Source organism: Erinaceus europaeus, chromosome 8 (assembly GCF_950295315.1).
Source record: "Erinaceus europaeus chromosome 8, mEriEur2.1, whole genome shotgun sequence".
Classification (NCBI taxonomy): Eukaryota; Metazoa; Chordata; class Mammalia; order Eulipotyphla; family Erinaceidae; genus Erinaceus; species Erinaceus europaeus.
The window spans coordinates 92,454,911-92,477,266 of NC_080169.1; the positions used below are offsets into that span (position 1 = coordinate 92,454,911).

Genomic DNA, 22,356 nt, shown 5'->3' on the forward strand with positions numbered 1-22,356 from the left:
CCCTTTCTTTTTGAGGAGAAACATAGTTATGGAAGCACAAAGCACCAGCAATAACCCTGGTGGTAACTAACAAACCACATAGCTATATAAATAAAAAAGACAGGCAGTCTTCCATGGCTTTCTCTTCTACTTTTTTTTTTTAATATTTATTTTATTTATTTATTCCCTTTTGTTGCCCTTGTTGTTTTATTGTTGTAGTTATTATTGTTGTCGTTGTTGGATAGGACAGAGAGAAATGGAGAGAGGAGGGGAAGACAGAGAGGGGGAGAGAAAGACACCTGCAGACCTGCTTCACCGCCTGTGAAGCGACTCCCCTGCAGATGGGGAGCCGGGGTTCGAACCGGGATCCTTATGCCGGTCCTTGTGCTTTGCGCCACCTGTGCTTAACCCGCTGCGCTACAGCCCGACTCCCTCTCTTCCACTTTTGCACATATAATATGTACGCAGAATAACTTCACCTAGGGCATCTGCTCTGGTTGTCCACCTGTTCAGAATATATTCCCTAAGTTTACAAGTTGTGTGGTTTCTATACTTATTTTTTTTTAAGTAATGAAGACCAGAACTAAGATGAACTAATGAAAAATTTGACAATCTTGTTTGATGTATTTATCTGTAGTTTTACTTAACAATGATCCTTCACACTCTTTTTTTTAAATTTATTTTCTCTTTTGTTGCCCTTGTTGTTTTTCATTATTGTTGTTGTTGTTGTTAAATAGGACAGAGAGAAATGGAGAGAGGAGGGGAAGACAGAGAGGGGGAGAGAAAGATAAGACACCTGCAGACCTGCTTCACCGCCTGTAAAGCGACTCCCCTGCAGGTGGGGAGCCAGGGGCTTGAACCGGGATCCTTACACTGGTCCTTGTGCTTTGTGTCACGTGCTTAACCAGCTGCACTACCACCAGACTCCCTTTCACACTCTTTTTAAAAGTAGAGGCAGACAGCAAGCAAAAAAAGATAATTTGGATAGTGAGCCGCTTTGCCATGTGTGTGATCCAGGTTTGAGCCAACCCCCACTGCATTGAAGGAAACATCAGTGCTGTGGTCTCTTTTCACTCTGTCTCTCTGCCTCTCAGTCTTTAAAAAAAAGGGGTGGGGATGCTGGAGAGATTGCATGATGGTTATGCAAAAGACTTTCATACCTAAGGCTCTGAGTTCCCGGATTCAATCTCAAGCATCATTAAAAGCTGTACTCTTGTCTATATGACATTAAAATAAATAAACATCTGTGAAAGAGTGTAAGGGAGTCAGGAAGCTGACACATAATCCCTGCAGTGATAAGTAGAGGAATGTTATCATCTATCAAGAGAGATATATTTATGACATGATGGTCTGAATGATGCCCATGAGGGATGCCTATGTGATATGAGCCAGAATCCACCGAAAACAGATTATTTTAAAGATAATCTTCCTTCATGTTCTGCTCCTGTTCTCTGCACTTGAAAGCAAGCACATTTGAGCTGGTCTTTGTCAGGTGCACCGGTTTTAGGAATCAGTGAATACACTGTGTGCCTCTCATTAAAGAGGATATAAAAGCCATTTTGTGCTGCTGCTTTCATTTCTCCACTCTCAGCCTGACTCACAAGACCAAGACGTCTAACTGCACACATTGACCTAGAACTCTGCCCCCTTTTTCATTGTCTCCAAAAGTCTCTTCTTGGCAGCACTATCCTGGAGTGAGTGACTAGGTGATTCACAGATGTGTGGCTGTTATCCTGCACCAATGTGTCTGCATCTGTCCTTGACTCATTTTTCCCTTTCTTTCTTTTTCTTTCTCTTCCTCAGACTTAGTACTAGCGAAGCCTTTCCAGTTTAACTCATCCCCCCCCATTCCTAAAACACTCAAAGAGTGCTATTCAGAGAAGATGTGTCTGCACAGAAGGAAGACACCTAGAGAGCTCAATGCCATGTAATAGGATGTATGCCCAGAAAATCTTCAGATCTAACAGTACTATTGTCCTTCACTTCAGTCAATAACAAAAGGCAATCTTTTTTCCTTTTGAATTTTTGCAGAGGTAGTTTGAGTAATGAACAAAATGAGTCTCTGAATGAGTGCCTTGACAGATGTAAAAATGATCATAAAAGAAACTTGGTAGACCAAGTAGAAAAGTCAGGCTTTGCACTGACATCATTTTGAAGGTAAGTCTCTGTATGAATATCAGACACTCCAGACGAGGAGAAGAGTGGTTCATTTCCACAAGGGGAGGTTGTTGAAGCCTGGATACTCTATTAGCAAAGAAATTAAGAGCATAATTACATCCACAACGAACTATTTCCACTTAGTATGAGGTATTATAGGTCTAGCCACCCGCTTTTCACATTTTTTCCTTTTCTTACAATGTACATCTTTAAATTAGATGACATATTAGAATTAGGAAGTATATTAGAATAACAACAGTGATCAATAACTGATGATACTTTTTACAATTATTCAGTACCTTCACATCTGTGTTTCTTCTTTAATATGTGAGAATACTGAAGTTCAAAAAAATTCAGTGATTTTTTTTTTTAATATGGAACAATCTGACTCTAGATTCAAGTAGAATCTTCTGCCTCTGTTTATTCCTTCATTGTGACAACATGACATTTCTAAACAACATTTTTTATTTTTAGATTCTAAAAATTACAGGAAATGTCAGACCATTCAACTGACCTAACAATTTCTGAAGTTCAGCTGTCCCTAAAACCTAAGTGGTTTTCATTCCTTATAAGAAAAAAAAAAAAGCAAAGCTATACAGGACTTAAATGTTGAATCAAACACTGACTCTAATTTTCATTCTAAAACACCAGAAATACATCTTAAACTGATGATATATTCTGTGTGTAATAGTAATTATAACACCTTAATATACATATAAATTTTACTTTACATGTATAATTACAAACAAGACAACAGCTTTACAGAATAAAAGTAACTATGGCAACATACAGATTCAAATCAGGCTGCCTCCCAGGCAGTGGCAGTAGCTCTCATTTTCCTCAGTGACTTTTCATTAAAATATGTTTCAAATGCACACACTTTGGAGGGACATTAGCTGAATTCCCTATATGATATTCTCAATTCAATTTTCCTTCCCTGTGTTGATGATTATAATAATGTTATTATATAAAATCATGTGGATTTTGTCTTTTTCAACACAACATTCTTACCTTTTTTAAAAAAATCATTTATTTATTCATGTATTGGATAGAGACAGAGAGAAGTTAAGATGGAAGGGGGATATAGAAAGGGAGAGAGACATAACTTGGAAGGAGGAGCAATGGAAAAGGCACTTGACTCTCAAGCATGAGGTCCTGAGTTTGATCCCTGATCCTTGGTACTGCATGTGCCAGAGTGATGCACTGGTTCTTGTTCTCTCTCTCTTTCTGTCCCCCTCATTAAATACATGTTAAAATTTTAAAAAAAGAAAGAAAGGAGGGATGGAGAGAGACATCTGCAGCATTGCTTCACCATTTATGAAGCTTCCTCCACTGTGAGTGGGGGATGGGGACTTGAACCTGGGTCCTTGTGTATAACAACATGTGAGCTCAAGCAAGCATGCCACTATAGAGCCCTTAACATTCTTTTTTTTTTTTTCTTTCTTAGCATTCTTAATATATTGGAAAGCTCCCCCAAAATAGAGAGGCCTACTTTTGGTTGGGAGGGATTAAGACAGAGCCAGGAGATAAGACAATTTTGATAAAATAGTCCCTTTAGTTGGTTAACTAAGATTAGCCATCCCTACTTTTACCTGAATAGCACTCTCACCAAGTATACTATGTGCAGTGAATTTGGCTTTAGGCGATGGGAAACAGTGACCGCAAGCTGAAATTTGTTCAAATTTCCAAGTAATGCTGTTTTCTACAATAAGGTGAAAATCAAAGTAGAATTTTAGTGATTAGGATCAGTCTTCTTTTTGTGGGATGAGAACAGGCAACAGCAGTGACTTCATTCAACACATATTTATTACATATTAACCATATATAAGGTACTGTGTTAAAAGTTTACATGTGATAATCAGCGAAGGAAAACTAGCTTTCACTTTCAAGAATATAATCTAGTGTAGGGTAGGCATATAGGTGTATGTTGTTTGTTTAGTATATAACTATACAGAACAAAGTTGATAAGGAAACTATCAACAAAAGGTTTTTAGAAGGTTTTCAGACAGAAGTCTTATTAGAGAGGTTTCTCCAGTATCTGACTCTTAAGAATGTAGGGAAAAATAAACAAGTAACCGCTTGGGTAAAGATTATCTGGAGAAGAAGACATGAAATAAGACTCAATGGCAGGTGAGATGATACTGGGAGTCCATGAAGCAATGCTTTGGGGGTACTGTTGGGTAAGAGGAAGCAATATACAGATGGGTAATGATCTCTAAGCAAGAAAGCATGTAGGTCAGAATTAGGTTAGGTATAATGTAAATGAATATTTTATGAATAATATAACACTGGCAACCAATGGAGCTCCAGGGATGGTGACAGCTCTTTCTCTCTCTCACTGTCTCTAAAATATACTATAAATAATTCTAAAAGACACACAAAGAAAAAAGCCATGATAATGCTACAAAAGAAAAGATAAGCAGCCTTTTAAAAAGGACATGGTCTTAGAAACATAGCATCAACCTTTCAATGAGAGTAAAGGGGGTGAAACTCTTCTAAGACATTAGAACAACGCATTTCAGAAAGCCTCCTTGGCAATGAGAGGAGCTGAAAATTGGGGGGGTATGTTAAGGTGAATTGTTTGGAAGTTAAAGAGATAAAATAAAAGGTAATTTGACAGGTTATATAAGATAATATACATTATCAGTTAACATTATTTGAACATTCTGCTCAAGAAAAAAAGTGCCAACCATTGTTCTATGTGATTATATACTATATATATATATATATATATATATGTATGTATTATATATCCCCTACCACATTTTATGACTTGAGAAAGAGAGGCTTTATTATGTCTGCCTTTCTTACAGACAGGGAAGTGAAGACATAAAGAGATTTGAAAAGCAAGCCCTACTTCACATAGCCTAAGTTTAAATTTACATTCATGCGGTCTGACTTCAGAACTCTCTGAGTAGTGTGTTATGAAGCTAAGTGATATAGAAATCTTTGTGGGGAAACTGAAAATATAAAAATGATCAAAGGACGAAGTTTGAAACAAAGTAAAAAGGGGATGGGGCAAAGGGCATCTCCACCATGGAGAGAGCTCTTTCAACATAGGAAATTGGTATGGGGGTATTTAAAGCTCTGGTGCATGTAGCTGTGGGGTTTCTGCATCAGGTAATATCTTTCCTTTCAATAAAACAAGGAGTGAGGCCACTGACTCTGTGTTAAAAGACAACACTTATCCTTAAACTACAGACTAGGACTATATGACCTGTACACAAACTGTATTATATGTCCTGCCTTATCAACGAAAGCTTATCACACAAAGAAAGGAAAACCAAGGAACATTAGGTATTCACCAACCTATCAGTAAACCTTACTCAGAAACATATACGCATTACAGCTGAAATACAGATGACACTTAAATTGTGTAGTCCCTAGTATTAGGTAACACGCAAGAACGAAAAGGTAACTTTTTATCTCATAAATCTCCTCTCTCAAGTGGTCTTAATGGCAAAAAGAAAAAGAAAGTGCAGCCACCTAAATCAACAGCATATTGAGGTACACTTTTCTTTTGTGTTTTTTTTCCCCCTTGCAAGAAGTTTGCTATTAAGTTTGCTATTTCAAATCTGTTACTAGGTGATAATGGCAAAGTACATTTTCCTTTCTTCCCATGTCGACCCTACGTGTTTCCTGTGAGTTTGCAAGTAAAAATACCTGTTGCCGTGCACATGAGAGGCGCAGAATGCAAAGCTGTAATGGAGCAGGGTTGGGTCAATGACAGCACCATTTTCTGAATGTTCCATTAGTTCTGTAAGGTAGCAGAGATGTCTGTGACACCCTCTCACACCGTAACGGGCACAGTACTCATCTAACACAAAGACTTGTCCAGGGCTGAACCAACCCTGCAAAAAATAAAGGAGAATGACGTTTAGTTTTTCTTCTGTGCTAGCATTTGCTTTTCTTTCTTTTTTTTCTTTTTATATATTTTTTATATTTTATTTATTTATTCCCTTTTGTTGCCCTTGTTGTTTTATTGTTGTTGTTACTGATGTCATCATTGTTAGATAGGACAGAGAGAAACGGGGAGAGGAGGGAAAGAGAGAGGGAGAGAGAAAGACAGACACCTGCAGACCTGCTTTACCGCCTGTGAAGCGACTCCCCTGCAGGTGGGGAGCCGGGGGCTTGAACCGGGATCCTTACGCTTGTCCTTGTGCTTTGCGCCACTTGCGCAGCATTTGCTTTTATAGAGACATCATTAGACATTTAAGAAGCAGCTATATTAAAGTACCTTTGAAAAATTTTTTAAAATTATTATTAGTGGTATGTTTCAAGTTATTTTCAGAAGAGCTAATATCACCAATTGTGGAAATGATATGGGACATTGGTTTAGTGTACTGTTTGGTTATTATATAAGAAGTGTGTTTACGTGTATGTATGTGCTAACTAAAACAACATATAAATTGCTTGGCCAACATCTAACAGCAGGGTTAGATTTATAAAGTGTCGGGTGCCAGCGGTAGCACAGTGGGTAAAGCGCATATAGTGTGAAGTGTAAGAACTGGCATAAGAATCCTGGTTTGAGCCCTGGGCTCCCCACCTGTAAGGAGGTCACTTCACAAGCTGCGAAGCAGGTCTGCAGATGTCTTTCTCTCCCCTTTCTGTTTTCCCTTCCTCTCTGGATCTCTCTGAACTATCCAACTATAACAACAACAACAACAAAAATAACAAGGGCAACAAAAATGGGAAAAACTGACTTCCATGAGCAATAGATTTGCAGCGCAGGCACTGAGCCCTAGAAATAACCCTGGAGGCAAAAATAAAATAAAATAAAAAAAGATTTATAAAGTATCTCCAGCTGTATTACACTGATCTATATGGATTAATTTAAGGTAAAAAAGAGAAGAAGGAATTGGATTTTGATAGGGTTCAAAATAACTATGGGAGGGGCTTAACGGTGGTACACGCAGTTAAAAAGATACATTGCTATGCTCAAGGACCAGGGTTCAAGTCCTCTCTCCCTGCTGTGACGCAAGTCTGCAGATATCTATCCTTCTCTCTCCCTATCCCTTCCCTCTCAATTTCTCTCTACCCTATCCAGCACTGAGTTCTAATGGTAATCCTGATGGCAATTAAAAAAATCATGGGGAAGAAAGGAAGGATAAGAAATATAGAAAAAAGACAATGATTTAAAAAATAATAAGCAAAAGGGTTGGGGAGATATTCAGTGATCGCACCTCAAACTTAAATAACTAAGAACTAGAGGTCCTTAGTCACTCTCTAGCACTGACAGAAACCAGAGCTGAGCATTGTTCTGGTCCTGTTCTCTTGTTAAGATAAAGTAGTATATGTTTTAAAGCATAGAGAGGGCCAAAAGATAGCACATCAGGTTGGGTGTCTACTTTGAAGCCCAGGTTTGAGCCCTAGGACTACATGGGAGTCCCATGGTACTGGGGATAGTTGTTCTGGGACTGTGGTATCTTTTTCTCTCTTTTTCCTCCTGCTACTACATCTCTGAATGAAAAAGTTGGTACAGAAATGGTGAAACTAGGCATATGTGAAGCCCTGACTCCACAATAAAGAAAGAAAAAAAATGAAGTGAAAAAACAGCAGAATTATCACTATGTTAAATATGCCACAGGCACTATATTAGAGATATAACATATATATTTAAAATTTAGAACTACCTGAATTACAGTAATGTTGATCTTCTTCATATAAACACACACATATATACATAAGCAAAAATTCTTTGGAGGGTTAGATGGAAATATAGCCTTCCTGTAACATACAGCTACTGCCACAATGCTTGTCTACACTATTCTTATTACTTAGGCTTTCTAGGAACAAAAGAAAGAAATTTAATGCTAATATTTGGAGAGCTGAATCTAAACCTTAAAAAGTATGTAGAGGTGTTAGTAAATCCTATCACAGAGATTTTTTTTAATCTTCATTAAAGCCTTCTATTTTCATTCAGCCTTCTCCAGAGGGACTGATAAACCACACATTTCAGTGTCTGTTTGAGTCTAATCTCCTATCTATTGAGTGGCACAGCGGTGGTCTTCAAGTGTATAATTTTCAAATTGGGAAGCAATCGATTGGAATGGTTTATCCCCAAACTCCAACTACAGAAATGAAATGACTCAGGAACAAAATATCATCTCATAACCATTATTTCTCATTTTAAAAAATGTTTCATTCTAACCTATAGGGGACAAGACAAACTTTTACTTACCAGGCATGAATAGGAATCATTCAGTCGATGATCCAAAGTCTGCCTTTGGAGTGTTCTAAAAAGGGAGGCGTGGTCAAGCTTGCAAGGATTTGCAGAAATAAACTCATCCATACCATGTTTCTGAAAACGGTCTGCATCTGTACATTCAAAAAAAAGTATGCAGAACACATTTATTTTACGTGATTTGTTAATGGCAATTGCAGTCTTTTTAAGAATACAAAATGCATTCATTCCTCAGGATAACCGAAGACCACTTCACCTTCTAGTATGTAAAATTTGAAGTCAAGAATTTATCATATTAATATAAACTGCAATTCTTTTGAAGTCTAGATAAAAATAGGGAAATTCCATAGAATGATTTGGAGTGGAATGAGGAAATTCTGATCTCATTTTAAACTATAAATATCCACAACAATAATCATACATTCCAATTTGTAAGAAAAGTTGGTGCATTTAAAGTATATATTTACTGTAGGCACTGACTGAAAAAGAACTCAGGTCTATTAACAAAGAAAAAAAAAGCAATGATAGCTAGATGCCTGGTTTCCAAATGGCAAACTAGGGCAAAAATGAACACAAGCTTCCACTGGATCACTTCCAGCCTTTTTTTTTTTTTTTTTTTATAGAGCTTTTAATGGGACCAACCTTAATGTAGAAATGGCAATGAATGCTCTCAAGCTTCAAGTTTAAGGGACATGAAAAAGGGAGCATCATGTTTGTGCAAATATGCAGACAAAGAATAACGTCCCAAATGGCACTTCAATCAAAGGTCCAAATTTATTGTTCTATACAGATTGCATCTTTCAACGCCTGTAGAGCCTGCGGGTTTATCAAAAGACAAGCTTTTATGATTGCTTTCATTAATGGTATGTTTTGTCAGTCTTCAATGTGAGTTATTTACTAAGGATAGGGAGAAAAAGCCACATACTACCCCAAAAGGAGTGCTGGGGTGTTACTACATTAGCTCTGTTAGAAATGTAGTGCATATTGGGCAAGCAGTCTGTTCTCAAGATAAAAATGGACTCTTCACAATGATAGAACTGAGGCTTCATTGTTACTTAAGCATTTCACAGAAAGATCTCATTCTGGCCATCACAAGAAGCAGAGTCCTAAATGTAAGCTAAATGTAGTTTTTCAAACCTATATGGTGTAATCCTAAAATTGCAAAGGAAAGGAAACAAAAGTATATTGATTAAACCCAATTATAGAGTTGGGCTCATAATAAAACTCAATATTGATCTGTGGACATGATGCTAACATAATCAGTCACATTTAGATATTTAGTCCAGATCATATTGATCCATGTCAAGTTCAACTTTCAGCCATATTTGTAGATGAAAGAACTATATAATTCAAGTTGAAGGGTCTTAGGAATCACATTTTGAAAAAAAAATACACACACTAGTTTATATCTCACACCAATGTCAGATATCAAAAAGTAAATCTAAGCAATAAACAGTAGTCCACTGATGATCAAAGGATGGGGTTATGGTCTACGGAGAAAAATATACATATATATATATCCTTTTACATTTAATAATAGCTTATATAAATTATTATATACATTGCATCTGGGAAATTTAGTGTTAAATATATGAAAACTAAACTAAACTGCTTTTCTGAATGGAGAAATGAAATAAGAATACTTCTTTTGTATTTTTATATATTACTTTTATATCTCTTTTAATATACAGGTAATTATAGGATAATATTAAATAATATCAAAGTGTAGGAGGGTAGAGTATTGAAAGTTACACAGTTCATATTGTAAAATCAGAAATCTACTTATATTTTAAATAATTTATCTGACCATATTCATTTCTCCTTTTTCTGAGTAAAAATATCCTTTAGTATCACCTTTATGAAATTAAATTACTAGTCTTATAAAACATCTGATGAATTTTATTCATTACTTCTTTCACCGGAGAAGTCATAGCAAGATGTTAAAAATAACACCCGTTAATAGCTTATCAAGTTGAAAACACAATAATAACTTTCTAAGAAAAATTCATAATCCTTTCTTATAATAAATAATAAAGGTTTATATAGGCACATTTTATTTTAAAACAAAAGGTATACAGTATTTACATAAAATACACAAGTTACTAAAAAGAATCAGTGGTTCATTCCTGTAATTCAAATATATTTTTAAAAATTTATTCACTTTATGAAACATTTTCATCACGAAACATTACTCTGAAATATATTTACTGAAGTAGAAATTCTTTATGAATCACAAATTACTTCTACAACTGTAATATTAAGTGATAAACACAATGTTAATAATAGCAGTTTATATCACACATGCAGACTTTACATTGACAAGAAGAAATACAGGGAAAAAATACATTGAACTTTTCATTTAAACCCCCTTTCAGTAGAAGAAAGGACAGTGAATAAAGTGTTAAACTCTGAAGTATGAGGTCCTGAGTCCAATCCCCACCATCACATGTGCCAGAGTGATGTTCTGGCTCTTTTTCCCCTTCTATGTTAGTAAACAAATAGTTTTTAAAAATAAACTATACTGTATTTATATGAAAAAGATTATTCCATCTTCAAACACAGGTTTTTAAAGACCAGTCATATCTACTTCCTACCTATGCCTGATAACAATTTGAAATTAATAACAAACAACTTAAACATAACTATTATCAATTTTCTCAAATTTATAAAGTGGTATGAAAATGTAACACTTTTAATCTCCTAATGTGAGAAATAATTCACTTGAAAATTTTCTCATGAAAAAGAGTGACACAAAAAGCCAGCTGCTATTAAATATTATATTTAGTTTTCTATTTTAATAATAGTATTTTCATATTACTTTCTCTTGACATAAGACATTTACATTTAATTTGTAGGGTGCTCAGAGGTCTGGATCAAAAGGAAAATGTGTCTTTTTAATCAGTAGCATATAAAATCGCAGGACTTGGTGGTTTTCTTTAAAACTAGGTTAAAGTGAATTATTTTGAATTCATAGTTATAAAGAAAATAATGGTGACTAGTTTAAAATGGAAAATTATTCACAATACTAATCAAATATTCACCGATGAAGACAATTTCTTAGTTTACTTTGTCTTCTGAAACAAGAAATCCTCAAAGAAACCAATGTGACAATGGACATAAACAGTGTACTGTAAAGCTGTCATACATTCTCCTGATTAAGCTACGGACTATGTATGTAGGACATGGTGACTGAGGATACCAGTAGAGAGTTTCTATGGTAACAGTTGAATATATGTGCCAGCATCTCTAGGTGGTAGTGCCACCAGGTGTGGTAAATGTGGATGGATTAAAACCCAATTCAAAAAAGATTACCTTGCATTACAGAGGTAAAGAATTAAAGAGGCTTTATTCAAATTTCACATGAAAATTTAAATTTTCCATTAGGGAATTAACTGCTGGAAATCAAGAGTAAAGAATAAGTAGGCTGATAGTATTAATTTAAACAGTTAACATCGGACTTGAAAATAGCCAGCGTAGGAAACAACCTGGTAAGCCCTATTGTGATGATGGTTGGGTTACTCAGTGGGCTTTAATTATAACCAGTTTCTGTGTACTTGAGAATCCAAGACCCAAGTAAGATATCTAAATCCGAATTCAGAAACTAAGGGGAAAACAATTAACTGCAATGTTTCTCATACCTTTGCAAGTAATTCTACTCAAGTTATTTTATTGCTGTTGCTTTGCTGGCATTGTGAGTGACCAGGGCCGTTAGAGGGAAAAAGAGAGGAAAAAGACAGTGGGAAGAAGGGTAGAAGGCCACTGAGGAAGAGAGAAGACATCTGACACCACTTAAATGTCAAGACCTGCGATTCAAGTACCAAGGAGTTAAGGAGTGCTGCTAGTTAACAGCTCCCTTCTCCTCTGAAAAACTCTGAGCTGAGCCAAGCAGCAAATAAACCTGTTGAAATAGGACAGACTGACAGGTATGAAAATGGCTTGAGGCCCCGGTGTCCTTAGTGGAAGAGGATGACAAACTGGTGGAGGGCATGGTGTTCTAACACTTCTTGTGGGGAGATAAGACACTGTACACATATGACAAAACCTTGTATATCATTTTTTCCCCAACAGACAGATATTAAAAAGATATAAACTACAACAGCCTGATTTGAAAATGTCCTGTTTAGGAAGTTGTCAGTAACTATACATGATTATACTTTTAGCTTAAATACTCATTGATCCCCAGAACATAAACAGTATTATTATAAGTTAAAAAGTAATATTTAATTAAAATGTTTGAATCTTAAAGAATATTTTATAGGAAGATTCAAGCGGCACAAAGTAGCAAACATCTCTTATTATTATTATTATTAAATTTTATTGCTTCTAGGGTTATTACTAGGATTTGGAGCCTGAAAGAAAAATCCACTCCTCCCAATAGCCATTTTTTCTTTTCTTTTCTTTTTGCCATTTTTTCCCATTTTATTAGATAGGACAGAGAGAAATGGAAAGGGGAGGGGAAGGTAGATAGGGAGAGAGACACCTGCAGACCTGCTTCACCACTTATGAAGTTTCCACCTGTACGTGGGATCCAGGGACTTGAACTAATACACTATATGTCTCTTGGCTGTATTATTATTATTATTATTATTATTATTTATTTATTTATTTTGCCTCCAGAGTTATTGCTGGGGCTTGATACCTGTACTATGAATCCATTACTCTTGCAGCTATTTTTTGTTTTTCTTTTCTTTTCTTTTCTTTTTTTTCTTTTCTTTTCTTTTCTTCTTTTTTTTGGATAGGACAGAGAGAAACTGAGAGGGGAGACAAAGAGGGAGAGAGAAATATAGACACTTCACTGGTTGTAATGTGACCCTGGAGGCTCAAACTGGAGTCCTTACATGAGTCCTTGTGCTTCCTATTATGTGCACTTAACCTGGTGTGCCACCGCCAAGCCCCCCTCTTTGCTGTACTTTGTTTTGTGGTTTTCTTTCATTTTTTCCTGTAAACTTGCCTTTATTATTTATTAGACAGAGGCAGTCAGAAGTTGAGAGGGAAGTGAATGATAGAGAGGGAGACAGACAGACACTTGCAGCCCTGTTTCATCACTTGCAAAGGTTTCCCCCTGCAGGTGGGGACCGGGGGCTTGAACAAGGGTCCTTGCGCATTGTCACATGTGAACTCAGCCAGGTGCACCACCACCTGGCCCCTACGTTTTGTGGTTTTCGTGAGTACTGTGTATAACTTACAATGTCTACAACATTTTAAGTTTGCCTTAGTTCACCAACACTTGATTGTATCTTTCTGACCATTTTGCCCACCTCTTTCCTGTGTCTGTTTTCCCATTATTGTTGTGTTCCTGTTCTATTCTACTACTAATATTCTCATTATAACTTGGAATCCTTTGTTTCCTTTCATGTGGGACTCCTCTCAATAATTCTAGGGTTGGTAAGTGGTGAATTCCTTCAGTTTTTTGATGTTTGAACAGATCTTTACTTCTACCATATTTGAATAATTTAGCAGGATAAAGTATCTGTGGTTGGAAAGTCACATTTTTAATACTTTGAATATGTCATGTCACTCCCTCCTTGCATCTGAGTTTTATAATAAGAAATCTGATAAGATCCTAATGGTTCCACCTCCGTGTATCAATTTATTCTTTTTCCTTGCACCTTGCGATATTTTTTCCCTGTTCAGCTTTTCAAAAGTTTTACTCTCATATTTCTTGGTGTGGACTGGTTTGTATTAGGGCACTTGGGTGTTCATTTACCTTCCTGAATGTTTATGTTTTAAAAGTTTCCCAGATGTGAAAACAAAATTTTTTATTTGCTATAACTTCTTTGAATATGTTCTCTGCTACTCTCCCCATTTCTTCTTTTTTCTAGGATTGTAATAACTCTCATATTCATTTTCCTGAAGGAATCTGCTATTTCATAAAGAAATGCTTCATTTTTCTTAAACCTCTCTTCTCCATCAGCTTTAAAGTCATAGAGTGCATTGGTTGTGTCTTCTAGTGCTGATATTCTCTCCTCAGTCTGGTTCAGTGTCTCTCTCTCTCTCCCTGTCTACCTCCCCTTCCCCTCTCCATTTCTCTCTGTCCTATCTAATAAAATGGGAAAAAATGGCAAAAAGAAAAGAAAAGAAAAATGGCTATTGAGAGGAGTGGAATTTTCATTCATGCTCCAATCTTTAACAATAACTCTAATAGCAATAAAAAAATAATAATAGGAGGTGTTTGCTACTCTGTGCTGCTTGAATCTTCCTATAAAATGTTCTTTAAGATTGAGACATATTTTTTAACTAAATACTTTTTAACTCGCAATACTGTTTATGTTCTGGGGATCAATGAATGTTTAAGTATAATAATGTATGCTAAATATATTACCTGTTTTTCAAAGGCACCCATAGAACATTTGGGTATGTGAAACAAAAGATTAAATAAATGAAACTATATCAAAGTTAAAAAAAAACTTCTAAAAATCAAATAAAGCTATACAAGGATTAAGAGGCAGCTACATAGTTAGAAGGAGATAATTTATATGTCAGACCTCTGGCAAGCAACTGATTCCAAGTATTACAAAGAATGCATACAGTTCAACAGCAAAAAAAAAAATAACCCAATTAATAACTGGACAAAGTTATATAAACAGCTTTTAAAAAATATTTTAATTTGGGGCAGGTGGTGGCGCACCTGGTTGAGCGGCACATGTTACAGTGCGCACGAACCCAGGTTCGAGCTCCCAGCCCCCACCTGCAAGGGGAAAGCTTCACAAGTGGTGAAGCAGGGCTGCAGGTGTCTTTCTGACTTTCCTCTCTATCACCTCCTTCCCTCTCGATTTCTGGCTGTCTCTATGCAATAAATAAATATAATAAAAAATATATTTTAATTTATTTTTATTGCTGGACAGAGATAGAGAGAAATTGCGAGGAGTGGGGGAGGTAGAGAGGGAGAGGAAGACAAACAACTGCAGCTCTACTTCACCACTTGTGAAGTTTTCCCTATAGGCAGGGAGCAGGGGCTTGAACCTGGGACCATGTGCACTGTAATGTGTGCACTTAACCAGGTGTGCCACCACATGGCCCCATAAACAGTTTTCTAAAGGAGATATACATGTGGCCTGCAGACATAATACAAAATGCTCCACTTGTTATAGAAATGAAAATTAAATACCATATTAAGAATCCACCTTATGTTTCTGAGAATGGCCTACATAAAAAAAAATACAAACAAGCAAACAAACAAAAGACAAGAAAAATACCAGTGGGGATGTTAAGGAAAAGGAAGCATGGTGGAAATACAAACTGATGCAGTGCTAAAGTGAAACAGCATGGAAAGTGCTTAAACAAATATAAACAGAAATGCCTTGTGATTCAGCAATACCACTTTCGGGCATACATCCAAAACATGAAAACATTACTTCTAAGAGACAAGTGTACTCCTATGTCCATGGCTGCATTATTCACAAGAGCCAAGGATAAAAGCAACTTAAATGCCCATCTGAAGATGGCTGGATAAAAAAATGTATGGGAAAAACATTCAATGGAATACTACTTAGCAATTTAGAAAGATATGGAATCCTTTGGAATAAAGTGGAGAGGACTGGATGTGATTTATGCTTAGTGAAACTAAGTAAGGAGGTGAAAGACAACTACTGAATTTACTTATATATAAAATATAGACAACTGAAATAAATGAACCTACAAAGTAACAGAAAGTAGTCAACCTGTCTCTAAGACTTTGAGAGAACTATGGTGATTAGTTTTTGGAGGAGGAAGGGTTGGCTCCGAAATTTGGTGGTGGGTGTTGTCTGGAACTATACCCCTGTAATTTTATGAACTTGTAAACAACTGTTAAACCACTAATGAAAATAAAATTAAAAAAGGTTAAATAGGCGGTTCAATGTTTTGAAATTTTGCATAGATCACCCCGGTTAGAGACCCATTATTTTATATATGCATATCTTATGTTGAAAACCAAGGAGAAATAGCTGATCTATGTATTAATTAGTATGTTCACACCTCTATTACCGACTTAAGTAATTTCTTAGCTTGATTTTGCTAAATTAATTACAAATAGATACATGTTGACATACCTTGCTTCCTTCAGCAAATAATGAGTAATATTTTCATATGATGATTATTTTAATCAACACATATAGACATAGTATCATAAATAATGTAAACCAATGTTGAACATTTATTTGAAGAGATATATTCTCTTAATGTAAATTAAGACATGCTTTACCTATGAAGCATGAAATTTAGCCTATCAGTATAATACGAAAAACAAATTTATAAAATTAAATGGAAGTTTGTGTTTTTATTTAAGTATTTTTAAAATACTGACTCAAAAATGCAGTTTTCTTGGTTTCTTGCTGATACTAATTTATGAATGGAAACAACTTCGTGTTGTGCAGCAATATTTTGTGTGACATACACACTGCACTATGTAGCATACATAAAAAAAGAGAAAAGGAGAGTCAGGCAGTAGTGCAGTGGGGTTAAGGACATATGGCGTGAAGTGCAAGGACCAGGGTAAGGATCTTGGTTCAAGTCCCCGGTTCCCCACCTGCAGGGGAGTTGCTTCACAGGCGGTGAAGCAGGTCTGCAGGTGTCATTCTTTCTCTCCCCGTTTTCCCCTCCTCCTTCCATTTCTCTCTGTCCTATCTAATAAGGACAACATTGATAACAACAATAAAAAAACAACAAGGACAACAAAAGGGAAAACAAATTTAAAAAATTTTTAAAAATACAAAAATAGAAAAGTGAAAAAACAACATGAAGTATAGATTAATAAAAGACAGTCCTGGGCAAAAGACAGTGTACACTGTTTCAAGTAGAAAAATTGGAAATCTAGAGACTTCCGGAGGTGGGGCTACAAGCAGCAGCAGATCTGCTCCTCTCCTCTCCTCTCCTCTCCTCTCCTCTCCTCTCCTCTCCTCTCCTCTCCTCTCCTCTCCTCTCCTCTCCTCTCCTCTCCTCTCCTCTCCTCTCCTCTCCTCTCCTCTCCTCTCCTCTCCTCTCTCTCCCGGATCAATTAGGAATACCAAAGGAGACCACCTGGGACCAAAAAAGGCCAGGACTAGAATGACTTCAGGAACCCACCAAATCACACCTGTGGCTGGTGGTCAGAGGAGCCTAGGGAGAGATTAAGTGGCTGGTAACAGGCAGTTTATCAGTTGACACACCACCTCCAGTCTGTTCCACCAACAAGGGGACAGCTGAAGGGAGGAGAGGACTCACTCCCCTGAGACTCACCAAGTGCAACTCTGAGTCTCCACTGCTACTGCCCTCAGAATCTGGAGCAGCAGTAGGGAGGCCTTGTGCTGACACCAGGGGACAGAGAACTAACCAGGAAACTCAGGAGAAGACCTACACCTCCTTGGCATAGCAGTGGGACTGTGAAAGTCTCTTTGCATAACCACTGGACTATCTCTACCCCATCCTGCTTTATCTTTTGGTCAGGAGTTAGTGATTAAGCTAAGAAGCCTACTTATAGTTGAAAAGCCCTTAGGCTCCCATAGCCTACAGGGAAGAAAAAGCACAAAAGAGGCTTTTAAGCCACTGAGTCCCAAATCAGGGATTAAGATACTATTGAAACAACTGCTAACTTCCACAACTGTGAACCCTTTAATTACCTTACTTAGACACAAGTCAATCTAGGCAATAGTGATTAGTAATTTGAAAAGTACTGAGAGAGGAAACTCATAATATATAAAATGGTTAAGCCAACAAAAAGAAATATTGAAGAAATGAATCAGGACAAGAGTCCAGCTAAAATCCCCCCAAAGGGTGAAGTACAAAATAATGAGGTCAACATTCAAACACTAGTTAAGGAAATAATCACAGGAGTGAGTAATGAGTTTGAAAGAATTGTCATCTGAAATGCAGAAACAACAAATGAGACCCTGGAAGAAAACACTAAGTATCTCAAGGTTATCAGAGAGCTGAAAGCGGAAATAGCTGAGCTAAAAGCACAACTAGCTGAACAAGCTAAAACAGTATCAGAACAGGGTAACAAAATAGATGAACTCCAGAAAACAGTAGAGGGGAGAGAGAATAGAATCAATGAGGCTGAAGACAGAATTAGTAAGATTGAGGACAAATTAGAGACAACTAAAAAAGAAATGAGATCTCAAAAAGAGATTAAGAGGTACTGAAAACAACAACAGAGACTTATGGGATGACTTCAAAAGAAACAATATATGCATTATTGGCTTACCAGAGGAAGACAGAGAGGGAGAGGCAGAAAGCATTCTTCAGGCCATAATAGCTGAAAATTTCTCTAGTCTAGACAACATCAAAGACATAAAGGTTCAAGAAGCCCAGAGGGTCCCAAACAGAATTAACCCAGACACATCATATTTAGAATGGAAAGGAATAAGGATAAAGAAAGGATCCCGAAGGCTGCAAGAGAAAAACAAAGAGTCACCTACAAAGGGGAACCCATAAGCTTAGCAGCAGACTTCTCCACACAAACAGTACAGGCCAGAAGAGAATGGCAAGATATCTATCCAGTACTCAATGAGAAAGGCTTTCAACCAAGAATACTGTATCCTGCTAGACTATCATGCAGACTAGATGGAGGCATCAAAACCTTCTCAGACAAGCAACAGTTGAAGGAATCAACTATCACCAAGCCTGCCCTGAAAGAAGTTCTGAAAGGTCTCCTATAAGCAGTCAGACCAACATAAATAGGCCATATATCAGAACACACAGAAACTCTACAAGAATGGCATTAAAATATCTTCAATCTTTGCTATCAATAAATGTCAATGGCCTCAATTCATCTATTAGAAGACACAGAGTAGGAAGATGGATCAGAAAACACAACCCAACAATATGCTGTCTACAGGAAACTCACCTAACTCAACAAGACAAATACTGACTCAAAGTGAAAGGATGGAAAACTATCATACAGGCCAATGGCCCACAAAAAAGGGCAGGAACAGCGATTCTCATATCTGACATGATAGACTTTAAAATAGATAAGATTAAAAAAGATAGGAATGGACAATACTTAATGCTCAGAGGATCAGTCAGTTAAGAGAACTTAACAATTATCAGCATCTATGTACCCAATGAGAAGCCATATAAATACATCAAACATCTACTGAAAGAGCTACAGCACTATATTAACAGCAACACAGTCATAGTAGGGGACTTCAACAACCCATTCTCTCAACTTGACAGATCATCCAGGCAGAAAAATCAATAAAGACATAAGGGAGCTAAATGAGAAGATAGATAAACTAGAACTATTAGACATTTTCAGAGTCATTCATCCCAAGAAACTGGAATACACATTTTACTCAAATCCACATGGGTCATTCTCAAGGACAGACCATATGTTAGGCCACAAAGACAGCATCAGTAAATTCAAGAGCACTGAAATCATCCCAGGCAACTTCTCAGACCACAGTGGAATTAAACTAACACTTAACAATCAACAAAAAATTAGTAATAGTCCCCAAAAAATGGAAGCTCAAAAGTACACTCCGTAACAACTGGGTCAAAGAGGAAATAAAGATATCAAAATGTTTCGAGAGTTCAATGAAAATAAAGACACAAGCTATCAAAAAATTTGGGACACATCTAAGGAAGTACTGAGAGGGAAGTTCATAGTCATTCGAGCACACATTAAGAAACAAGAAAAAGCACAAATAAACAGCCTGATTGCACATCTTTTATTAATATTTATTTTCCCTTTTGTTGCCCTTGTTGTAGTTATTATTGTTGTTGTTACTGATGTCATCATTGTTAGATAGGACAGAGAGAAATGAAGAGAGGAGGGGAAGACAGAGAGGGGGAGAGAAAGATAGACACCTGCAGACCTGCTTCATGGCCCGTGAAGTGACTTCCCTGCAGGTGGGGAGTCTGGGGCAAAAACTGGGATCCTTAAGTAGGTCCTTGTACTGTGCGCCATGTGGGCTTAACCTGCTGTGCTACCTACCACCCGACTCCCCTGATTGCACATCTTAAAGACCTAGAAGAAGAAGAACAAAGGAACAGTAAAACAAACAGAAGGACAGAAATCACTAAAGTTAGGGCAGAAATCAATAACACTGAAAATAAGAAAACCATACAAAAGATCAATGAAAGTAAATGTTGGTTCGATGAAAGAGTGAACAAAATTGACAAACCTTTAGCCAGACTCACAAAACAAAAAAAGGAGAAGACCCACATAAATCAGATAGCAAAGGAAAGAGGAGATATCACAACAGACACAGCAGAAATTCAACATATTATGCAAGGCTTATATGAACAACTATATGCCACCAAGCTAGAGAACCTGGAAGAAATGGGCGATTTCCTAGATACCTACCAACTTCCAAAACTAAGTCAAGAGGAAGTAGATAACATGAACAGGCCCATCACAGCTAAAGAAATTGAAACAGTTATCAAAAACCTTCCCAAGAATAAAAGTCCTCGACCAGATGGTTTTCCAGATGAATTCTACCAAACCTTCAAAGAAGAACTAATACCTCTACTTTTTAAAAGTCTTCCAGAGGCTTGAAGACACTGGAATACTCCCTTCCAGCTTCTATGAAGCTAGCATCACTTTGATACCAAAAGCAGACAGGGACACAAGCAAAAAAGAAAACTACAGACCAATATCTCTGATGAACCCAGATGCTAAAATATTGAACAAAATTCTAGCCAACGAGATACAACAGTACATTAAAAAGATTGTTCATCATGACCAAGTGGGGTTTATCCCAGGCATGCAAGGTTGGTTTAATATACATCACTGTGATCCACCACATCAAGTAAAGCAAGACCTAAACTACATCGTCATATCAACAGATGCAGAGAAAGCCTTTGACAAAATACAACATCCCTTTATGATCAAAACACTACAAAAAATGGGAATAGATGGAAAATTCCTGAAGATAGTGGAGTCTATATATAGCAAACCTACAGCCAACATCATACTCAATGGTGAAAAACTGGAAGCATTTCCCCTCAGATCAGGTACTAGACAGGGCTGCCCACTATCACCATTACTATTTAACATAGTGTTGGAATTTCTTGCCATAGCAATCAGGCAGGAGCAAGGAATTAAAGGGATATAGATTGGAAGAGAAGAAGTCAAACTCTCCCTATTTGCAGATGACATGATAGTATACACACACACAAAAAAAACTAAGGAATCCAGCAAGAAACTTTTGGAAATCATCAGGCAATAAAGTAAGGTGTCAGGCTACAAAATTAACATTCAAAAGTCAGTGGCATTCCTCTATGAAAACACTAAGGTAGAAGAAGTTGAAATCCAGAAATCAATTTCTCTTACTACAGCAACAAAAATAATAAAATATCTAGGAATAAACCTAGCCAAAGAAGTGAAAGACTTGTACACTGAAAATTATGAGTCACTACTCAAAGAAATTGAAAAAGACACAAAGAAGTGGAAAGATATTCCATGTTCATGGGTTGGAAGAATTAACATCATCAAAATGAATATACTACCCAGAGCCATCTACAAATTTAATGCTACCCCCCCATCAAGATCCCAACCACATTTTTTAGGAGAATAGAACAAATGCTACAAATGTTTATCTGGAACCAGAAAAGACCTAGAATTGCCAAAACAATCTTGAGAAGAAAGAACCGAACTGGAGACATCACACTCCCATATCTCAAATTGTATTATACGGCCATTGTCATCAAAACTGCTTGGTACTGGAACATGAATAGAAATACTGACAGGTGTAATAGAATTGAGAGCCCAGAAGTAAGCCCCCACACTTATGGACATCTAATCTTTGACAAAGGTGGGTACCCAGACTATTAAATAGAGAAAGCAGAGTCTCTTCAAAAAATGGTGTTGGAAAAAAATGGGTTGAAACATGCAGAAGAATGAAACTGAACCACTATAATTCACCAAATACAAAAGTAAATTCCAAGTGGATCAAGGACTTAGATGTTAGACCACAAACTACCAGATACTTAGAGGAAAATATTGTTAGAACTCTTTTCCGCATAAATTTTAAAGCCATCTTCAATGAAACTAATTCAATTACAAAGAAGACTAAGACAAGCATAAATCTATGGGACTACATCAAATGAAAAAGCTTCTGCACAGCTAAAGAAACTAC

At 36.7% G+C, this 22,356-nt stretch overlaps 1 protein-coding gene across 9 annotated transcripts in view; it reads right to left on the reverse strand.

Moving 5' to 3' along the window:
• The window catches only part of CADPS2 (calcium dependent secretion activator 2), a 614,124-nt gene that overhangs the window by 153,281 nt on the left and 438,487 nt on the right, over window positions 1–22,356 (reverse strand). For all 9 annotated transcript variants that reach the window (XM_060196497.1, XM_060196496.1, XM_060196500.1 and 6 more), the window contains exons 12-13: window positions 8,318–8,454; window positions 5,800–5,987 (exon numbers count right to left, since the gene is read on the reverse strand). In XM_060196497.1, coding sequence (XP_060052480.1) covers window positions 5,800–5,987; window positions 8,318–8,454 — 325 coding nt within the window. The remainder of the gene's footprint in view (window positions 1–5,799; window positions 5,988–8,317; window positions 8,455–22,356) is intronic.